This window comes from Anas platyrhynchos, chromosome W (genome assembly GCF_047663525.1).
Source record: "Anas platyrhynchos isolate ZD024472 breed Pekin duck chromosome W, IASCAAS_PekinDuck_T2T, whole genome shotgun sequence".
In the NCBI taxonomy this organism is placed as follows: domain Eukaryota; kingdom Metazoa; phylum Chordata; class Aves; order Anseriformes; family Anatidae; genus Anas; species Anas platyrhynchos.
Genome location: NC_092620.1, coordinates 8,791,467 through 8,815,020, shown reverse-complemented (window position 1 = coordinate 8,815,020; position 23,554 = coordinate 8,791,467). Strand labels below are relative to the sequence as shown.

Below are 23,554 nucleotides of genomic sequence, written 5' to 3'. Positions count from 1 at the left end.
TGCCTATTTCTTTGCCCATTCAGCTGTCCTTTTATTTTCTTTCTTTTAAAAGAGAGGTGGTAATGCTTGTTCTCAGTAGAGATGAGCCTGGAGATGCTCATCTGTGTGGATTTCAGGCAGTGGATCCCTCACAGGGGACAAGTGTTAAGTGAAAGCATCAGGGCAAGGCTGAGGATGTCACCCTCTTATCTGCACCTTCCCATGTGGTTCTGGTATCTTCTGGTTTTGTGGCCTTTGTTCAGAAATCTTTCACTTTTGTTGGTGTGGTGGTGTCCTCAGTAGAGTTCTGGGTTTCTTTACAGAGGCCAAGAACATGAAAATTAGGCAATGAAAAGGCTTTGTGATTGATCTCTTAATCAAATGTAGCCATCCTTTCTGTACACACCTTCAGAAAATTTGATGGCCATTAACATGTTGGAACAAGTGGAGGAGAGATTCACCCACATAGTGTGCGTAGGATATGTGTATTCCTGTATTTGGGAAATTATCTGTCCTCAGTAACAATGTTGGAAAGTGGGTGGTTGATGAATGTGTGGTACATTTCAAATGACTGTGGACCTTTTATTAACCCTTGGAATGAGAAACAATTGGTATGAGCTTATTTCTGGAACTTTTAGGGATTCTGGTAATCCCTTTTCATGCCATTATCATAATGCATTGGGAAAGAAATCCAAAGCAATGCTTCCCTGGATGGGCCTCAGTAGGACTTCTGGGAGATACATTCACCACTCTCCTCCCTGTTAGAAAAATATGTTGCCTATTTTCCAGATTTAGGCTGTTATCCCATCCCAATTCCTGGCTCCAGCTCTGTTAGCTGACTATATAAAGCCATGACATATGGGTCTTTTTACTGACATAATCCTGTACTGTACTAAAAAAAAATAATATATTAGGTTTCATTCCAGGAGCTGGAAGAACTTCCATGAGGATATAAAAAGCAGGAAATGGGCCCGGTATGAGTAGAGCATTCTCATATTGAATGGCCTCGAGGGGCTCAGTGTTAAAGGCTTCTTCCCAATCGTTAATGCGGGCTGGAACCGCTCTGTCTATGCCTGAAAGGAAACGGGGTTTGTGGGACTTGCCTCATGCAGGTTTTAGGGCTTAAGTCAATGGACTGGTGTCCTGTGACCCTAAAATAAATCAATGTTCTCCACACATATGGCAGTAAGGACAGTCAGAGCATTTTGTGTTGGGGGCGTCTTGGGATTTTCTACTCCACTGAAAGTTTCTTCCATGGTTTGGGCTGTTAACTTCTTTGGATGTCATTTTGGTTTTTGACTCACTAACATTACTCCTTATTAATCTGGATAGCCTTTACACCAGTGGCTCTAAAATTAAATGTTTGAATTGGGCTCCTCTTTCCATGAGGATGCCAGTGAATAGTGTTCTCTATAATCCTAAATTGACAGTGTGCTTTGTATTACATGCAAGTGGTGGACTTTTCAGTTCTAGTATATGTGTGTATTGCAAACCCTGCTACGGTGACAATATGAGAGATGCTTCTGTGCTAAGTTTAAAAAAGTTGCCAAGGTAAATTTGGGAACGGTAGTGGAATTGGAGGTACCCACAGACTTCAGGATTTAGGAGATTCTATCTCAGAGACATTTTATTTTAGGTTAGTTTGGGGTTTTCGTAGCCAGTCAATAGAAAGATCTGATATACAAGAATACAGTTTAAATATGAAGTTACTTCCTCTGGACAAATCACTGGAAAGTTATACTTGGGGTTATTGCATCAAGGCTTTAGCCTGCAGACACTGTGTGGCTACAGCAGGCAAAAATACATCGCAAAGTGCTTGAGCAGTACATAGGGTATTTTAGAACTGCATCAATTTGGCAGGCAACCAGTAATAGCTTGTTTTAAATCGTCTGAGGGGGATGCACTCACAAAGGATCAATTGGTGGGATAGACGATCTAAGCGTGGGTTAAGGAGTCAGGAGCTGCCCAATTCCAGTTCTGACTTTCTCTCAGGTTTCCCTGCAAGAGCACGTGCAGTGCCACGGAGTTTAGAAGAACGTTTCTACGGCTGCAAAGTGGAGCGTGCAGAAATTAGGAAATGCCCGTGCTGAGTTAATCCAGTCCCCCCTGGAGAATGTTGTCTGATCCTTTAAGACACTCAGTTACCCTTCTCTGTATGATATTTTTTCCCATCCAATTCCTGCCTCGTTCAGTCTCCTGGACAGACACCTGTCACTTAGCAAGCAGCTAGTTATTAATTTCCCCCTCCTGATTGTTCTGCATGCAATTTATTTGTTGCATGATCAAACTTCTTTCCAAATGCAGCGATATTAATCATTCACGGGGCCCGGCAGTTCCAGCACCAAGTGCTTCGGAGCACCAAGAGAGTTCAGCTAAGGCAAACAAACCAATGGGTTTGGAGGCTCTGCTGCTCTTCCCTCGGCGCCCCATTTCATCTCCTGTCAAAATGACAGATCTCTTTGGCTAGCATTCACACCAACCATCTCAGTGCAAGCGATCTGCTTTTTGGGGAGCAGTTTAGGAGCGGATTTTGAGACGTGATATTGCAAAAGATGGGAAGAACCACCAGCTCCCACAGCCTCAGTACTTACAGCAGGTGCTGGGGACCTCATGGCTGGCAGGGTTCATGAAAGTCCCCAACTAACCAGCTGTGGAGCTGCTGACAGTCTCCTCCCTGGTTTCACAGATTTTCCATTGGTTGTAGTTAAACAAAGTACCTCGGGAGTAACTGTGGTGTTAGCAGAGGATTTTCTGCTCTATTATTCATTTGGGTTTTGAAATAATGCGCGCTGAAATCAATGGCCCTGTTTTCATTAACTACACTTGGCTTTAGATCAGGCCTGGAAAGATGCATATCTTCCAGAAATGCCATGGGATGATTTCTTGAAAAAGCATTGAACAAAGATATACGATGGCATGAGCTGACTGGGGGGGAGAAAGCCCCATCTCTCTTTTATATGGTGTGCTTCCTGCTCATATCAGCAATAATTTAGATAATTAAATTGCTTAGTTCAGGAGTTGGAAGAGACACGATCAACAAACTGACTCTACTAGATATCAGATGTATTAGTGTCCTTTTTTGTTGTTGTTCTTTTTTTTTTTGTTTGTTCATGTGTGTGAAAAGCTGTATAATCGGACACTGTCTTTTCCACCCTAGGCTAACCTCTTCTTCAGAGGAGCATACTAAAGACATTTAAAATCACATTATGAATGCCAGCATAGCTAGGATATTTATATGGTGTATGGTGATGTGCAGCAGCAGCAGACAAATGGGTGAGATTAAGAAAAACAATATCAGCACCCCTAGAATTTAACAGTGAGATGCACAGGTTGGTGTCAGGATCTAGTAAACCATATCCTCCGGTAAAAGCTCAGGTATGTTAATGAGCACACTTCAGTCCCCAGCTAGACATGCTTTTTACATTCAGACTTGAATCACTGCTCCTTGCACTGTCCCTGAAGGGTCTTTGAACTTTTGCATGCATGAGGTACGAGCAGTTTTATTAGATTGCACTGCTGAAATGATCGCCTTAGTATTGACTCCAGGTTTTTTGTTTGTGTGTTTTTGTTTTTTGAGTTAATACAGTTTTGTGACAGACTCATTTGTATAAAGGATGAAGGATCAAATAAATCGGTCTGTTCGGTGTGTGTGTGTGTGTGTTTTTTTCCCATCTCTGATTCACAAAGGTTTTTGTGTCAGTGATATGCCTCAAACCAGGACAGAAGAGCAGAGTCTGGGGGCTGAAGCAGGGAATATCCAGTGCTTGTGCTTAAATCACACGTCCTAGAAATGCTCTGAAGTTTTCTGCTCTGCCACATTCTTTGTATCTGTCCCTTCTTTTCTCTTCATTTTTGCAGGATGCCATTTCTAAGCACACAATTTTACTTGTATTCTTTTATACAAGTTTCCCCTCCTTGTCCCCTGAATTACAATGATGTGACAGCACTATCTGAGAAGTGGGGCTAAAACAAAGTCCCTCTATTGTCCCTTCTGCATCCAGCCCAGGTAGGACAAAACCAGAGAGAGCAGGACAGAAAACCCCATTGCCTTATTTGCAAAGAGCAGGGGCTTTGTTTTCCAAATGAACCCATGTCAGGATATTCTTTTATTTTGGTTCAAACAGGGAAAAACAAACAAACAAACAAAAACACAAGAAAATGCAGCCCGGCTATGTTGTTTTGTTCTGAATGTGTATGGGATGCTTTTGATGCAGAGCCCTAGCTGTTCTCAGCTTCCATGATGCTCAAGAAGACAAAGCAGCATCCCTTACAACACAGGAGTACAAGAGAAGCCCAACAATGAGCAAAAGAATAAAATACTTTTGAGATGAGAAGATCCAGTCAGCTCTTCAGCTCCTTTTTTTTTTTTTTTCTCTCAGTGCTGCTTTTTATGACCATACATTTCCCAAAGTGAATTTACTTGCCATGGATGCTCACTGACATAACTCTATACCACCCTCTGAAAAAGTTAAATGTTATGCAGAGCTTGTGTCTATCTTCTGCATATTGTTTGTTCAGCTGTGAGGCTGTATGAATAGCTTGGTATTATGCCTGTATTTTAAGCACAGAGAGCTCACTTTAACGTTTACCAGCATGCTTTTCAGCCCCAATGCCATTCCTATATAATATTTGCATGTAGCCAGAACTGTTCATTTCTTTATTCCCTGGTAAACTATTAAAAATGGGACCTCGGGCACAGAGTTTGCAGTTTGGTAGCAAACTTGGACATAATAGGGTTTGTCAGGTCTTTTTGCAGTATCACATGTAAATGTGTCACAAAGGGATCCCCTAGTGATGCTTGCAAAATAAACAGAAAAAAGAGGTATTTTTAAAGAATGTAAATTGACTTATGCCACCTGAAGGAAAAATATTCCCAAGTGATAGGCTGAAGTAAATAGTAATAACAGAAAACCACGTTGGCCAACTGTAAACAGAGTCCCCTAAAAATAATTTCTTATTCTTGGGTCACTCTGAAGCCTAGACTGTGCCAGTCTGGGCTCCTTTTCAACCCTTCCTCCTGGAATAGGATATAAACATTGATCAGATGCTGTGACCACAGACTGGGCTTCGTCTCATGGTGGTGAACTGAAGTGGGAAGGAAGCTGCTGTGGAAAACCTCTCACTAGAAATGCTTTACCTCCAACCTTTCTTCTAACACCCCTGAAGACTTCATTACTGGGATGTGAGTCTTGTTGATGTGGATGGGGCACTTTCGTCTCCCTGAAACATCCATACATAAACCAGTTGCAAGTTAAGAGACTTGGTTCAATTCTCTGTGCTGTAAAAATGGATAAAATGATGTATTTTGGCCTGAATGCAAGAATAACACTGAACCACAAATGTGCATTAAAGCTACCACAGGTTATGATTCTAGATTTTAAGCAGATGTTCTGATTTGATTTGTGTTCCCCCTTCTCCCCCTATTTTTAGTCCAAATGACTGCTCTGAGATACCTTTCAGCATTCATAACACTGCAATGAACTCTTGAAGTATTTTAGCCTGGAGTGGGGATGAATGACTTTGAAACACAGCTCTCCAGTCCTTCTTTTGGGGCAGAAGTATGGGAAGCGAACCGTGCCCCCCAAGCTTTCCACGTCTGCTGCCTTCCGAGCCAGCCTCAGCTCATCCCGGCACCGTTCTGCTGAGTGACACCAGCTGCTGGTCTGCTCCATTTATCCTGGCCCCGTGTGGGTTAGCAGCTGGCAAAGGCTGTTTTTAATAATGTATTTATAAAACTTCGCTGGCGTGCAAGCCCAGACACACAGAAATGACGTTTTGAGCTCCCGGTGCTGAGAGTGGAGAATGCCCCGTGGCAGATCTGGTTTCTCATCTCTCGCTGCCACCCCTAAGTGCCAGAAACCAACGTTTCCTGAGAAATACACGGGAGGAAAAACCTTGGGCTCCCATAGCTATTTTAAATGGTGCTTGCCCCAATCCCTCCGCAGGCAGCTGCCCGATCGGTATTTCGGTAAAGTGTTTATTTAGAAGGAAATTCTAACTACTCTAGGGCACTGTGATATTTTAATGCCCTTTTTATATTTTACCCCGCAATCTCTTCCAGGGAGCTCAGACCTGAGCACCTCACTGTCTCGCAGGGACACCATCTGGCAGAGGTGTAAACTACAGTACCTGCTTGTACCCTTTGGATTTCGGGATGCTGCTTGAATAAAAAAGCAGACTTTTATTTATTTATTTATTTTTGATCCTTTCTTGAATTTATATTCCACTGCTGGCAGATGCTTCCTACTTTTTATTTGCGGAGCGCAGGATGTGTTAGGTGCATTGTTTTCTCCTTGTCTGTATATGATACAGATTTTTTAAAATCAAGAGGCCTGTATTTTGTCCTTGGAATAAGAATTTACAGCTATGTCTCAATGACTACAGAAGATTTTTCATTTTTTTGCTTCCTAAGCCAGAATGATGTGCAATTTATTTCTGAGAGACATGATAGAGATTGGCCCAACATTTGACTGATCAAGACTGTATTTGAACAGATGCTGACACCACCGTTCTTTTTGTCTATGATTCCCCCAAAACCCTATGGCTTTGAAAAGAAATAGCCTAGACTGCATAATCAGCCATACAGCAATGATCTACAATATAGTTGGCTTCTGTACCCATCAACAGAAGGAAGCTGATGTGCATGTTAAAAGACAGAGGAAGCAGAAATTCCTTAAGAAAATGAACCAAGAAATGTGTGCACTAAGAAGGAAAAGATGGATTCAGGAGCTGGGAGAAACTTTTCCAAAATGATTCCCTAGGCAATAAGAGATACAGAGTGGAAACTGTTTTCCCTTGCATGTATGAAACTCAGTCCATAAAATTGCAATGACTTTATGATCTTTATAGTAAAAATTAGCTTTTAAAAAGAGTAAATAAATAATTAAATATTGAAATAATATAAAAAGAGTTAGCTTAGTGTTAGAAAATGTTGCTAAACTTTAATTGCCTTGCTACAATACCTGCTGATTTCCGTGGCTTCAGACAGGGTAAATTTGAACCAGTGACGTTAAACTGAAGGTGTTCCACCTGAGCTTTTGCAATTCTTATCTAAATAGTCGAAAGACTCGTTCTGAAGCTGCTGAGTTTAATACTATAGACATCAGCTGAGAGCAGCAAGCAAATGCATGAAAACAGCCACATGTTTTTAGTGCTCAGCATTTCTGGGGCTTGGGAACGGAGAGCAGCGATGGGTGCAGTGGCAATGGGTCGTGTGTGATTTGCAGTGGGCTGTAACTCGGTTCCGCGTTTTGTTTCCCCTAACGATGAATGTGTGGGAGGGCCGGGTCAGGAATGGTTTCCACTCCAGTGCGTTGATTGTGTAGTTGGCAGTGGGCTCAATTAAAGTATAATAATCTGGTAATCTCTCTCCTTTTTTTTCTGTCCAGGCTGCTGCATGCTGAATAGAGCTAGTGAAAGGCTATAGCATTTGAAAAGTAGGTGAACTTCTTGCCTCTTTGTCTGAGTGGTTTGTGTCTGGTCAACAAAATGACAGGCGGAAGCGACAGCTCCCAAAAACGGTGCTCTCATGGCTTGCATCATTGCTTCTGTTTGTTTTTCTATGAGATAACACTTGCTCTTTATTTTCCTTGCTAGGCTACAAATTGGATTTCTTGCGAGCTTCTCACCACGGTGAAAAGACAAGCTGATGTGAGGAAGGAGATATGTCTGTTATGGGAAGACGCCGCGTACCCCATCTCCTGGTTCTCCTTACACTTGTGTTCGGTGGGGAGAGAACTGAGGCACAAAGAGCAGGTATGCAGCATCCCACTCCTGTTAAATAGCTGCTGGGGCTTTTACGTGGCTGAGATGCTATCATTGGTAGGAGGAAAACAATAAAACAAATAAATAAAAAAAAAAAACAACAAGCAAGACATTTACTGCTGAAAAGACATAGAACAGACCTTAGGGATGGAGGTAACTCAGGGATCAAGGATTTAACTAGAGTTCCTGGTTCTGCTGTGGGCTTAGACAAGTTGGCTCAGCCACCCACAACAAAGGGAGAAGTGTGATGTGTGCTCATGGATATGCCTCATCCATGGAGACAGTATGGAGACCACTCCTTACATTGTCTTCAGAGGGTTTCAGGTTAGACCTGGCGAATCTTCCTTCTGGCTGGCTTTCCTGGTGCACTAAACAGAGTCAAGGTACTCTGCTAATTCTTCTGGCTCATGGTTCCTACTGTCTAGAATGGACCCTGACATGGTTTTTGGCCTGTGCCAGTTAGCACCTTCCCCTAAATGCCACTGAAGGGCAACCTGCTGCAGGTAGGCCTGCTTGAGCAGGGAGTTGGACCAGATCACCTCCGGAGGTCACTTCCAACCTCAGCCATTCTGCGATTCTGTGAATGAGGGTGGTGTGATTGAGAAGCTGTTCCTATGGGTTGTCTTCACAAGGACAGATTATTTTTTAAGGGGAAATAGGAAGAGTTATCTAGAAGTGCTAGAGGTCAAGGAGAAAATACAATTGTAGACCTACTCTGCTTATTCATTATGAAAGCCCAAAGGCTTATTTATTATCGTTTATTTATTTATATATGCTTGAGGTGGAATTTTTCTGTCTCTTTTTCTAGCAAAGATGCTATTCTGTATCCTTGGCTAATTTATAGTAAAGAAAAGGAGTTTTTAGACTTCTCTCTGTCTAAGGAATAGCTGCTTTACAGTGATGTTATGTGATCTATGTAAGGCTTTTTGTATGAACTTTAACAGGAGTAAGTACTTAGTAACAAAATAATGTGGAATAGCATCTTTTTTTTTTTTTTTTTTTTGCTTGTGGATCACTCAAAGGAAGGAAATGATGGTACCATTTATATGTTCTTTCTGTGATTACTTTAAATAATTTGGGTCTTATGGTTTGTTTGTGGACTATTTTTAATGGCAATATAGCAAAATGGTTGACTCATTGTCTGAGCTGGTGAATACAACTCCTAGAATTATGTTTCCACAGAGCATTCCTGTAATTACAAAACTGAAAGTTGACTTTCTATGAATTATCTCCCATATTCCCTTAACATGAACTGTTTCTGCCAGTAAACAACATTGTAATAGCATTCTTGGAAAACAATCAATTTTGTCCAGTAGTGGACATTACTGTGCTAAAAATGCAGATTAATATTTAGTAAAAGCTTTTCTGCAGCATTTAATCTCACTGCCATCAGGTCTGTAAGCAAAGAATCACTAACTTTAAGAAAATGATCCTGAAAGACCGTCTTTTTCTTCCCTGCAATACTGCCTGAATAGGCATTGCTTTTTAAACTTCAAAACCACCTTGTTTTAAGGCTCATTGCCCTTGAACACAGATAGGATAGATTCTTTCTGTTGTGTTTGTTTTTAAACTGCAGCCATCTCACCTGCTGAGAGTCATTAAAATGAGCAACAGGAAGGTCTGTACCTTGTGGGCTTTATAGTTAAACCTTTATATTCTTTAGTTAGCCTAATTTATTTAATTTTTATTTTATTATTATTTTTTTTTTCAAGCATCATAGATTAACATAGTGTTGTTTTTTTTTTTCGTTTTGAAAGCAGAAATTTCTTGCTTAGCCTTTACTGTTATATCCTTTATATTTTGCAAAGAGGAAGCAGAACTACACTTGGCAATCTAACCTATATACACGGATGTAATGTAATTGACATCCCATAGTATAAATCCATATATTCCATCATCTTCATGCTCTCATTACCCTTGAGAGAATTGTTATTTTCCTCCTTGCAGCAATGTTCAGAAGGCTGCTCATGCTGCTGGTGTATCCATCCAGACCTTTCTTGCTCTGTGGTTAGAGAAAAGCATGCCCTCACTTGCAAAATGCCATCACGGAATGTGATCTTGTGTGGACAGGTTGTTTCCAGTGTGATCCGATGTGGACAGGTTGTTCCCAACATGAACCCAAACCCATACATACAAGTTTTTCCCTTAGACACTGGAGGAATGGCAGCACCTGGGTGAGGTCTCTGGAATATTCCTTGCAACAGAAATTAACACAGCAAGAGATGATGTTCATTTTCATCACCTGCAACATTCTGGGACCTTTATAGGCTTGAGAGTTGGGCCCGTGTCATCTTTGTAACGTTCAACAAGGCCAAGTGCAAGGTCCTGCATCTGAGTTGGGGCAATCCCAAGTACGGATACGGGCTGGGTGGAGAATTGATTGAAAGGAGCCCTGTTGAGAAGGACCTGTGGGTGTTGGTTGATGAGAAGCTCAATATGAGCTGGCAATGTGCACTTGCAGCCCAGAAAGTCAACCGTATCCTGGGCTGCATCAAAAGCATCATGGCCAGAAGGGCAAGGGAGATGATTGTCCCTCTCTGCTCTGCTCTTGTGAGACCCCCCCCGGAGCTCTGTGTTCAGCTCTGCGGTCCCCAGCACCAGAAGGACATGGACCTGTTAGAAAGAGTCCAGGGGAGGGCCACAAAGATGATTAAGGGGCTGCAGCACCTCTCCCGTGAGGACAGGCTGATGGAATTGGGGTTGTTCAGCCTGGAGAAGAGAAGGCTCTGAGTAGACCTTACAGCTGCCTTTCAGTGCCTAAAGGGGGGCTACAGGAAAGCTGGGGAGGGACTCTTTGTCAGAGGGTATAGGACAGAACAAGGGGAATGGCTTTAAACTAAGAAATAATAGATTTAGACTAAACATTCAGAATAAATTCTTCATTCAAAGAGTGGTGAGGCACTGGCACAGGCTGCCCAGATAAGCTGGGGATGCCCCATCCCTGGAGGTGCTCAAGGCCAGGCTTGATGGGGCTTTGGGCAACCTGGTCTGGTGGGAGTTGTCCCTGCCCAGGGCAGGGGTGTTGGAAATGGATTAGCTTTGAGGTCCCTTCCAACCCAAACTGTTCTCTCATTCTGTGAGGTCTGAAAACATCAGCTGGGGTCAGCCACTCTCCAGGCATGTCCACAGAGGTGAGGCAGGTTTGAAGTGAAGCTGGGAAATCAGTCAGTGGCTCAGGCAAGGACCAAGGGTGACAACTTTACCTTAAAAGCAGCTTACAGAGGGAGGAGAGGCAAATGTTTCTTGAATGCTTGTAGAAGAGCTTCCTGAGGAGTTCACCCAAGGCCATGGATCCCTGACAGCCAAGCCCCACAGAATAACCATGCTCTCAGGGCCCTGGCAAGGATTTCAAAACCTCCACAGTGAATTTTTCAAGCATTTTCTGTTGTTGTGCTTTGGTTCACGTTAGTGAGCAGCCCTGTATTAATTTCCTATGAAACTGAGCTGCGAGATGCACTTCAGATGCACATGTAATGTATCTTAGTCATTGATGTGCATTTAATTGCTGGAACTTGGCTGGAACTAGTCTGATGTGAAAACACACAAAGTGTAGAGCAAGAATGACTGGAATCTCATATTTTCACCACTACTCCTGGATTTTCTGACCAAAGGAAGTAGGTTGGTTGATCCAGGTCAGAGCCCAAAGGAGGTCATTGCCATAGATGTAGTGGGAATAGTTGGGGAAATCAGGGTCCTATAATGAAACAGGACAGATCTGCCCTCAGTGGGTGTGGATAGATGTGGGCTAGCTCAGAGCCTGGTAAAGCAGCAGGGTTTAAAAGCAATTGCCAGCAATTCAGAGGACACATATAACATCTCCAGTTCCGTGGGGCAAAAAAAAGCCCTATAAAAGGGATGCAGTGGCACAGGCACTTGTATGGACCAGCTCTCTGTCATGCACCATGTTACATGTGCTTTTTTTTTTCCTTTTTTTTTTTTTTCATGTGATTGGTTGTACTTCCTGAGGTGATGTGGGAGAAGAACTACTGGAGAAGTGATGGCTGATGGGGGACTATATAGGGACTATAGCTTATAATAATAAATTAAATATATCTATGTATACATTTTGTCCAGCTGTGGCATTATGTTGATACGTCTTGATCACCTCTGGGTCTTTTTATGAATATACTGCTGGTTGGCTTATCTGTGTTCAGAAAGAGATAGAAAACATCTCCTGGGAGATCTATTTTCTTGGTAAGCAGCTGACAAATATATGACCAGTCTGGTTTCATAGGGCAAGAAAACTGCAATTAAAATACATTTGCCTTTTGGATTACATAGGCCTCAGATTACAAATATCATGGTTGGAGCCAAAAGGGTGTTTGTGGGGATAAGTGAACTTTTCTCACACAAAGGAACTGCCCTTTGTTGTCAAGGAAGCCATCCCAGTATTCAGTGAGTCATCCTTTAGTCAATAGTCAATGGCAGAGAGCCTCAAAATCAAAATAATCTTGTTATAAACTTGCTTCACCAAGATATCATGCTGAGCAGAAGAAGTGCTTCTAGCTAAGCATAAATAAATCATAATGCTAATGCAAGAGGGAACATGAAAGCTTCACTACTCAAGGTCAGGATTGGCAAAGGGAAGGTCAGAGCAGGTCTCTTGAGCTGCCAAGGTCATTTCAGAGCATTGCCTGAGCAGAGGGACTGCAATGAAGTTTTTAAAAGAGAAAAATAGCTTCATATGCATGCAGATGGTGTAGGTGAAAGATTGAGCAAAGGAAGTTAGTAGTGCAGGAAGAGAAAGGCTTTGCATTTCAAAGAGAAGCGTGTGCCGATCTACTGTAGATGTCCTGAAACAGATGAGGTGAATCACAAGGAAGAGAGGCTGAGAATCTGCACTTTCTCTGCAGGATAGGGATGTTTGCTGCCTCCTCAGAACAGCTCGCTGAGGAGCCATGCCTGGGGAATATTTGTTATATCTGATACTTGTCTTTCACCTTCCCTCAGCGATATATTCTGCCACTCCTGCAGGTTGCAAGAACGTTCACTATGACCTCGTGTTCATCTTGGACGCCTCCTCCAGTGTTGGAAAAGAAGATTTTGAGAAGGTTCGGCAGTGGGTGGCTAATTTGGTGGAAACTTTCGAGATTGGCCCAGATAAGACCCGTGTAGGTGTGGTGCGATACAGCGATCGGCCAACCACCGAGTTCGACCTGGGAAAATACAAAACCCGTGAGGAAATCAAAGAGGCCGCCAGAAAAATTAAGTACTATGGGGGCAACACAAACACTGGAGATGCTCTCAGGTACATCAACACGTACAGCTTTTCCAAAGAAGCAGGTGGGAGACTTAGTGATCGAACTGTTAAAAAAGTGGCTATCCTTCTGACTGATGGAAGGAGCCAGGATTATGTCTTGGATCCAGCCACTGCAGCCCGTCAGGCTGGAATTAGGATCTTTGCAGTGGGTGTTGGCGAAGCCTTAAAAGAGGAACTCGATGAGATTGCTTCAGAACCCAAGTCTGCTCACGTGTTTCATGTCTCCGATTACAATGCCATCGATAAAATTCGGGGGAAGCTGAGAAGGCGTCTCTGTGAAAGTAAGTAGAGCTCCCAGTTCTTCTACACAAAGAGAATTATAATAGGTGCAATTAACATAGGTCTGTGATTATTTCCTTCCATGATTACCTGGTTCTAACACTGCTGATAGTTCTTTATTTTATTGTTTTCTGCTCTGTTCCCTTCTGTAAGAAGTTGTTTTACTACCCAGAGTGCAATGAAGCACTCACTTTCTGGGTTCTTCTGCCCAAGTCACCGTTAAATATAAGACAGCTTCTAGTGGTCACCTGAAGAGCATAATGTGTCTTCACTTTTTGTTCTCATATAGTTTAGTTACTCTATTAGATTTTGTATTACTGAATAGATTTTAATCTATATCCAGTGTATCCTGGCATAGATGTGAAGGTTGACAGCTTATTCATACCCAGAATTTGATCTATTCTGTATATGAAATGTGCTTTTTTTTGCCTTTTTTTTTTTTTTCTTTCCTTATTTTCTGGCATTATAATATGAAAAGTGTGCTCTGGATGCTTCTGAGATTAATCCTTTAGGAAACAAAAAGATACTTTTTATTTTTGGCCTTTCAGCATCCCAACTCTACTGACAACTGGTGTTCACAAGTGGTCTGGCTACTAACCACATAAACCCTGCTGATGTTTTGAATGGTGTTTAATAGAGAACAGTGTCTGAAAATCACACAGTACAAATGAACTTTGAATTTCTAGCCCCTTGGAAAAGAACTGTAATAGCATTATGTCTGTTATTAGTACTTCTTACCTAGGTCTGTGTTTGTTGCCTTCTCAAGAAATCATTTGCCCATCTGACAGAGTATAATGCTATTTGCCCGTGGCTTTCTGAGCCCATACTAGGTCCCCACATAAGTGCATACCACTCATTATTAAATCCCAAAGGATTACTAGGATCATCCTTACTCCAGAGTGTGATCATTGTCACTTCCAGGGTGTTTGCTTCCACCTTCACTGGTGGTTTTGTTGGGGAGAAATAAAACCACTGAAAGGGCAGGTGAAAGGGAAGAGTTTAGTTGTGTTAGATACAGAGAAATTTAAGGGGAAGGTAGACTGCTAAATGAATTGTTTCAAATGTGAGAACAAAAGGAATCAGACTGCCATCAATGAACATTATTAGTAAGAACATTATTAGTAAGAAAGGTAGCAGAGAGGAAGGAATTAGCTGAACAAACAATGAGTTGATAATGTGTACATTTGGAGGGACATTCAGGCAGAATAACAAAGTGTAAGGAAGTGAACAGTGACAAGGGGAATTGAGTATCTAGTACATGGGACACAGTGAATGCAGGTAGATTTGAAAGAAATGGATCTAGGATAGGGGAGTTATTCTAAGGCAGCAAATACAGGTGCATAAAAATGTATTAATCTTTGCAATGGCATGATTTCCACAGGAACAGAATTTATAGGGGATAGGTGTGCAACAGGTGTTCCCAGGTGGCGTTTTTCTGATTCAAGGATGCTGTTGAGATGCTCTAATGTCCCTAGATCCTTCATTCCAGTCTTAACAGGGGAGACTTTCTACTCAATGTCTGGCCTCAGTCCCACTCACCGCACTGGGAGCCTGATCTGGTTCTGTTTTCATTGGATATCAAAAAGTATTTATTCTCTTCCTCTGTACAGCAGTCCTTTCTCTTTGGAGGGCTATTACAGAATCACAGAGTGGCTGACGTAGGAAAGGACTTCTGGAAGTCATCTGGCCCAACCACGCTGCTCAAGCAAGGACACCTAGACCTGGTTGCCCAGCCTTGCTAGAGAAGATTACATATCTTTCCCAAGTCGTTTCTTTCTAGAATGAATACAAGGAAACTGTTCTGAGGCAGAATAAACTTGTTTAATTTATCGTTTTGCATGTTTTGCACTTAGTAGAAGGTGTCCCTGCCCATGGCAGGGGGGTTGAAATAAGATAATTCTTAAGGTCCCTTCCAACCCAAATCATTCTATGATTTTATGTGAAATGAAGAAATTATGGGTGGCACTGAAGCTGGCCATTGAAGTAGGGTATGAGACAGCAAGAGCACCATCAGCAGAAGTATTAACATAGAGATCAGGTAACTTTCTAATCTGAATATGTGAAATAGAAATGTTTTGGAGGATGGCAGAGAGCTGGTGGAGAAAGAGACCCAGTCTATTCTGGTGCATGTGCCCCTTTTAGTTGTGTTAGTATGGTGGGAACAGGAGAGGAGTCCACCATAAGGGCTATAGGTATACATATTTAGAAGGTAAAACTTACAGTAGATGTTGTAGTTAACTTTCTGTAATTTTAACGTGACAACACTGCATAAAACAGGAACATATAAACTACTGGGTGGGTGGAAGACGTGACAAGGGCACATGCCAAGTTGTTTGGTTCGTGCACATTCTGAGATAAAAGCGTGTATCATCAGAACCAAGCCATGGTTTTAATAGACTTTATCTGTGAGTTCCTGGGAGACACATGAATCAATGAGTGGAACTGGTAGGGAGAAAGTTTTTTGTTGTATTGACTAGTGATGAGTCTTCCAGTCCCTGTGCTACTGTACTATGGAAAGTGAAGAGTTGCGCAGTGTTTCAAATACAGGATTTCATGCCAGCAGCTGCTCATAATCTCTTGTCTCTGGTCTCACTGGATGTCTGTCCTAGACTCTGTCATTCCATCTTGTTATATATGACTGAAATTATTTCTAAGAATATGTCATTATGAGCATTAGTAACATTCTCGGTCTCACTTGATCTTGTGGAAGTAAGCATAGCAGAATCAAAAAATAACATGTCTGCTCAGTGAGACATGGTGGCAGTGGGAGATATTTTTGCCAAAAGTCTCTGTTACATTCTGGACTATAGTTAGCAGGCAAAAATGGGTGATGGTTTTACAAGACAGCAGGAGAGATGTATTCTGCTAAAAATTCCGGAGATGCTACTTGGTTTCTAAATAGGATTTCTGCTTATATGTTGTAGGGATAACAACAGACCTATGGAATATTTAAAAATATACTGGCACCTGCTTCTGGGAGGTAAATAGTAGGCTTATGCTTGTCAAAGAGAGCCAATTGGCTCACACACAGGTTTATTCGAAGCTGAACTTGATAACTTAGTATATGTATAAAGCTGTCAGACTGGCTTAAATCTGTTAGCTCTGGAGGTTAACAGGAGGTTATCATCTGGTAAACCTCAATGGGGAAGACGTTGCAATGGTTCCCTAAAACACCCGTATTTCTTAAATAACACTGATTCCAGTGCTCTGCACATTGTAGTATTTGAGTTTATTGTGTTATCATTAAGCCAGACAGATAATAAGGTACAGTTTTCAAAACTGACCAAAGACTTTCGAAAACTTTCTCACTACTCACTGGCTCCATAAAGAAGAAGCCTATGACTTGGACTACATCAACACGTATGATTTTGAAAAGAAATGTAGCATTAGACCTATAATCACTGCTAAGAGCTATTTTTTCTACATCAAGTAATAGGAGAAGCACACACAGATGTTTTCTAAGGAAGTACTGTGCTCAGCATTGGTCTATGTCCAGTAGTGAGCAGTATGTATAATGTAGCCCTTCCTACAGTCAGTTTTTTGTTGCCTGTGAGAGTGATTTGTATGCCACAATGAGTTTTTCTGCAAATGTGTAGACCAAAGAACCATGTCATCATACAAATCTCAAGTTCTTTACAAGTATAAGGAACTAGAGTTGAAATGTTTTGATATCTGGTAGGTACCAATGCTTTATTATTGATTTCAAAGCAAGTAACAAGTCCTGTGATGAAGTCTCAAAAGCAATCACATGTTCAGATGATTCATAAAATGTATTTTTCTATTTTGTATGTGTCTTTCTTTACTTTGGGTTGTGTGCACAGTGCATAAAATAAGTCCTGCGCTGCTACTGCTCTATTTCTAATGCAAAAGGGGCTACGACTTTCAAGACACCAGCTTTAGTACCATTCAAAATAATATTCTAAAAGCTTCAGAGCTGTCTTTTCTTTGAAGTCAGCTTTCCTCAGGTTCATGGCATGTTCGCAGAAGAGCTTGTCATCAGAAAAGAGGGCTGTTTCTTCTTGGCCTTCAATATTAAAACTATCACATATACTGAGAACAAAGGGTAGGCATCTGAATTGCCATATTTTGTGGCAATTCAGTGACTGACAATTCCTGAAAGACTTAATCACCGTGGTCAAATTTCAACTGAGCATTTAAATATCTGAACACATCAGTACTTAGCAATATTTACCTAACTGTTGACATGAACATTTTATACTCCTTGTTGAGCTCTGAGATTTCACTGTAAAAGCATTTATTTCTAGATAGCTTTGTGGTAGACATCATGAAGTAGGGAAGGAGGTAGAACTCAACAAGCTGACAGGAGTGAGAAGCCTGAAGTATTTTAATGAACTTAGTTATGGTAGTTTTCTTTTGAATTTGGTGAGCAGAATTTGTAGACTTGGGAGTCTGTAGACTGGTTTAACCTTCAGAGTTGGAGTATAACTCTATTTGGGTTCTCCAAAAGTTCAGCTTTGCCGTAGTTTGAAGTCTTACCTACTGGTATTGCAAGGTCATCTAGAAGCTGCTTTTCATTATTGTGATCACTTGTAGAGACCTTCCACAAATGTGAACATAACTTCTTGTCATCTGGGAAGAACTTTGGGCATGCCAGAAGTGGATCTATAAATTTACTTGGAAAAAAATGTGGCACACACCTCCACGTTGAGTGCAGAGAAGGTTGAGGTGTTCTGGTGTAACAGACTGGCTGAAGTCTGGTTAGCACAGTATGTCCCATGAAGATTTTCTAACTCTTGTGCTTCTGCCTCATGTATGCATCATGCCTGCCACAAACAGCATTTTTACTGTGATGTTCCACATTCAGCTCTTTAACAGTATATCCAGGCTACGTGCAGCTACTAATTTTGATTAGTAATGATGATTACTATTCTTTTTGTTTTATTAGTAATCAATGATTTTGATTCTCACTTGCAAATCTAGGCACTTCCAGGTGGTTTGGAAAGTCTGATAAAAGCTGAGCAGACATCTGCTGCTATTTAAAAAAAAAATGCAGTGACCCAGTTGGTATCACCTCTGATTTCTCTTGTTGCTTCTTGATGCTCTCGTCACCCCCAGCTGCAGTGGTAGCTTTCTCAAACTCTGTAGCATCTCCAGTTTGTAGTAGTCTTTTCATGTCACAGATGACAGGATCACACATCCTTTCACTCCTACATTTGCTGGATAACAGCAGTTTCCTGATAAGGCATAAAAAATCTGTAATATAATTTCCAATTCATTTATCTTTTGCTTGAAAGAGGAGAAGAACTTTCACTTTTCGTGAATGGTGGGCTGAGAGGGCATAAAATATTTGATGGGCTCAATGGGAATGACATGCAACTTTCTTCTGCTATTTGGTGGGTTGAAGGACAGCCTGATATCTTGGTTTATGGCTCCAGCAAACACAGCAAGGATATTCTTTTTTTCTCTTGCAGCATTTTTTTTGTTTATTTTCAAATCAAACACTTGCCTTAAATTCTTGAATCCAATTTCCTACTTGTTGTGGTCATCATCGGCTAAACCAAAATCATTCCAGAGCTGGTGAAATGCCTCAGCTCAAGGTTAAGCTGTGACTTCTGGTTGCTCCATTTCCTCTGCAGATCCTGTAGAAGTAACTGTTTTCCCAGAGCATAAATACAGTCCTGTACGGCTTGTGTACAATCTCTATATCACTTAAATAACTTCTTATTTCACTTGGGATTCTGAAATGAATAGGTTTATTCTGAGTTAGCAACAGTGCTGTTCTACAGCCAGTTAAGCCCAGCCCTGCTGCTAAAAAAGAAAGGCTTACTCTTCCCAGCTTCCTTCTCCCATCTGTCAGCACAGGCTTTTACGTGGCCCCACCATGAACTACAGCAGGGAGACAATGAGAGTTGTTGCCTTCTTTCCTGGATTAATTTGCACTCTGATTTAGTTCACCGTGAAGCCACATGGCCATTTGCTGTTCCAGAGGAGAAACTGGCACAAGGTGAGAACAAGAAATTAGAGATGGAAGGAAGAGCTGGACTGTGACTTTTGGTACAGAACTTGTTCGTGCCAGCTTTATAAACCACATATCATTTGTTAAGGGCTTCATAATATGCTCTCACTATAAACATGAGCCTTTGTTCTGCCATCCTATGGTTAAAGTGTGCACAAAATGGATTGCTAGGCAGGTTCTTCCCATTCCAACTCATCTTCTAGGCTTCAGCACAGCTTACTTACCTTAAATAATCTGCCTGTTTAACAAAAATATCCCATTGCAGACTGATCTCTTCATGATTTCATTACGTTTCCCTTAAATAGGCTGTTCAGTATGAGTAATTATTGCTGCCTTGCCACTAACTTAGCTGCTGGTTGTTTGGGGTGGTAGCTGTAACCACAGAGCTCTCCCTCCTCGGACACGCACTGTGCCTGGCTGTGAGCATCTTCCTGGTGGTGGGGTGAGTGACCTGACCATTGCTCTCACCGCTACTACTTTGGAAAGGGATTTATCAGTTTGGTTTTCTTCCCAGGTGCTCTGCAGAACACAATATGTTAGTCATTGTCTTCAGGTAAGGAGGAAATTCAGCCCTGCAACATCTGTGGTCTTGCTCCTGCTTTTGCTCAGGGAGCAAAGGTGTGGATTGAGCACTCATCTAAATAACATATTTTTAGAAGTAACTCTGTGGCAGAAAAAGGAGTTACTTCTACTCAAATATAGCTGAAAAAAAGGAACCTGTTCCAAACCTGTAGCTTCTTACAGACCACTGGGGACCTTACAAGAGGCTCTGAAGGCAGAGATATAATAAAATGGCATCAATTAACTCTTCTGCACTTGCCTTTCTTATCTCCAGTTTCTTTCTTTCCAGTTTCTTTCATAAAAGTAGTAGCATCATAAAACACGGGCAAACTTTTACATAAAACAATGAATCTCTGGACTGCCAACAATGTATTCTCCAAAATCACAGAATCTAGCTGAATGATAACATCTCTTCTAGCTTGAAATAGTTTTTCTTGCTTTTCAGTTAAGAAATCTCTCTGAATAATGTTTAATGTGCAGCAAAACTAATTGTAAAGGCAGAGAGAAGATTAGACCCATGACAAATAAAACTGAGCCCCAGACATTAGAAAGAAACATTGAGACACTCAGGGAAAGTATGGGTCTCAGTGGCAGGAGAAATTACGTCTTATGAAAAAATTATGTGCCGTTTAGAGAACAAAAAGAGGAAAAATACGGTGACTGTGGGAGCCTTTCCTAAACAGGGTAGGAATGAAAGAGAAATACTAAAATAGGAACAGACAAAAGACTGGGACATATTGTTGTGTGCTGAAAGTTATTAGTAGCTTGTGTTTCAACACCGCCTGCAGCCCTCATTGATTTTGCAGGAAATCAGGGTGCTCAGCACTTTCCAAAATGAGGCTGTAGAGCCCAATACTTATCCACCTGCAATCACAAGGAGGCTTTCTGTCTGCTCCAGTGGACTCCAAAAGACAGGGTGAAAGAGAGGGCTCATCCTTGGGGTAGTACTTGGGTGTTTCTAATGGACCTGGGAGGAACCCTCAGCGGAAATAATAATCTCTGGGCAGGTGCTCAGCAGGAAACTAGGGCAAGGCACACAAAAACCTCTAAGGTTTCAGGTTTAGTTAAAGACTTTTCTGTCCAAGCTGAACAGAGAGATGAGGAGAAAACCACTGCCAGGTGTCCTTTGAAAAGCTAAAGGGCCTATAAAGCTCAGCAGCTGTTGTGTTGTCAGGGCTTTTTTCCTCTTTACTTAACAGCCCTCTAAGCTGACCTTTCACTGGAAGAAGGCCACTTATTTAACCTTCTAGGCCTGCTTTTTTGTGCTTTATGTGCCACAGAAGTCTAATGGTATCTTTCAGCATGTGGAGCTAGGCAATCACCCACCCTGGTTAGGCGCAACACTAAGTTAAAGATTTCCTCTGCTCTCCTTTGACTTGGGGACAAAGTTCTATTTAGGATAGGGAAAGCCAGATCTGGAAACATGCTATGGACACTTAGTCCTAGTTCTGCTAACAGAGCTGTTACAATCTATTTCAAGTGACAGAGAAGTGCGCGTGCTCGTCAGAGCACGCCATACAATGCCTCAAAGATCCCAGTTAAAGCATGTTAGGCTTTTTAGGCTTTCTCCCGAAACTTGGGTTATTTCCTGAGCCCCACAACCTCTTATGAAATAAATGTTTCTGTAAACCTCATATAGTAATGGTGAACTTGGTCTCTAAGGTTTTGTTTTGTTTTTTTCTTCTCCTGGCTCCATATTATTGAAGGCTGAAAATCCTGTGGTGGATAGCTGCAATGACATCTGCTACAAGTGATGAGGCTGCCTGTGTCACTTAGGCTAAAGTTTAGCACAAAAACTGTCCTGGTTATATAGAAACTTTCTCATCAAAGAGTTTCACTGGGAAACTTGCACCATTTTGCAGTGTTGAATCAAAATCTTCATATCACCTGAAAGCTGAGCTGCTTTTGGAAACCATTTCACTTGCAGAGTTGAACCATGAAAGCAAAACCTTGCTGAGACCTAGTTAACCTGTTCCATTAACAACACCTGAAACAACCTGGGCAGGACCACCTGCTTTTAGGATCTGGGATGAAACCACTGTTTCTAGTTGTGTCTGGCTGAGCTGTGTTTAGGACACTGTGATGTTTATCCCTGTGCCCAGGACTGATGCAAATCTTGTCATCTAAATTTCTAAGGGCTTATTTTGAAGATTTTCAGGTAGGTCTCTAATACACGGAAAACTTGTCTGGACTCTCTGCAATAGAGATCTTCACCCAGATGTTGTTACTGGAATTCAAACTCAAATAACCATTTCCTTTTTCATCCAGCACTAGCATAAAGTGAAATGATGAATAGTTTATTTTTTGGAAAGCTTATAAAGTTTATCGGTTCTTTCTGCTACTGAATTTCATTTCTTATTTTGCTCTCAAATGAGCTGAACCAACAGAAAAAATTGAATTGCAGTGTACTGGTTTGTCGAGAATATTTCTTCCCCAGTGGTAGAGCCGAAGTGTGGTTTAGCTGGTGGACTATTTTTGTTAGCAAATTGTAGGGTTAGAGTTTCAATCCCATCAAGGTCCCTACAAGTTACACCCAAAGACCAAATTCCTTTTTTTTTTTTTTTTTTTTTTAATTGGTAATTGGTTTATAATATGAAACAAAAGCAGGGAGAGCATTTTGAACACCTAGGGTTTTTTGTTAGAGTAGTAATTAGTCTCTTTAAAATGCAAATAAGAGATTGTAACAAGCCTGGTGATATTGATGTAGTTACAAATGACAGAAAATGGTGTCATTTTCTGGATGTCAGAAAATGCCTTTTGGTGTGCTCTCTGTTTTGGGAACTGTGAGTACTAACGCTGATCAAAAATGAGGAAGGTATCTTTCAGGAAAATTAGCTGGATCAATCGGATACAATGATTTTTGTTCCTCGCTGTTCGTAAACTGTTAAATAGCAGTCTTGTGTGATGTCAGGTTTCAAATCTCAGTTCATTTCATCACATCTTAATAGGAAAAATAAAGTGTCAGTTCAGCTATAACTTGATCTGTATTCTAGGAAATTAAGCAATACATACGAACACACACATATATATACGTGTAAGCTCTAGAAAGCAAAGCTGTGTCCTTTCAGCCTGAAGCATCAGTCCTTCCTTTTTTTTTTTTTTTTTTTTTTTTTTTTACAGTGAGGCAGATAAAAAGCCCTAACATGTTAAAACCCTAGTGAAGATGAAATACAGGACATTTTTACTGCAGTGTAACTACACACGATCAACCCAATCCACCACCTCTGGGCAAGCCTTCGTTTAGCTACACTGCAGTCAGAATCACTGTGCTTTTTTTCCCCCCAGGGTTTTATAGCAAGATGGATAACATATATTAGTTATCTGCTATAAAAACCTCTCACTTTTGGCAGTGAAGACATAACATCTCTGTGAGAGGCTGCAATACTAATATAACACATGTAGGATGGCGCAGCAGAATTTTAGTCTCTAGTGCTAATGCTTTTTGGCAAATCACTCTAATTCCTTGAAGGGTGTTTCTGAGTTTAAAACAGATGTTGGATCAGAACCGAGATCCATAAATTGAATTAAATGATACTGTATCTTTACCTTCAGGTGTCTTCAGTGGGATTCATATTTCCTAACTTCAGTGGCCCGAAAGTTATTTGTCTAGACTCTTTTGATAGTCAGTGAGAGGGAGTAGACACCTCCAGAGGGTGATTCATCCTTTTCTAAGAAGACTGTCCAAGACAGGTGGCATGATTCAACTTTGGAGTGCCTATCTCTTTTCATTAACT

The 23,554-nt window shown here is 41.3% G+C and overlaps 1 protein-coding gene across 2 annotated transcripts in view; it reads left to right on the top strand.

Moving 5' to 3' along the window:
- Positions 1–23,554, top strand: part of LOC101794833 (uncharacterized) — a 228,103-nt gene that overhangs the window by 18,869 nt on the left and 185,680 nt on the right. For both annotated transcript variants that reach the window (XM_072030618.1, XM_072030619.1), the window contains exons 2-3: positions 7,576–7,734; positions 12,718–13,284. In XM_072030618.1, coding sequence (XP_071886719.1) covers positions 7,644–7,734; positions 12,718–13,284 — 658 coding nt within the window. In that variant the 5' untranslated portion in view covers positions 7,576–7,643. The remainder of the gene's footprint in view (positions 1–7,575; positions 7,735–12,717; positions 13,285–23,554) is intronic.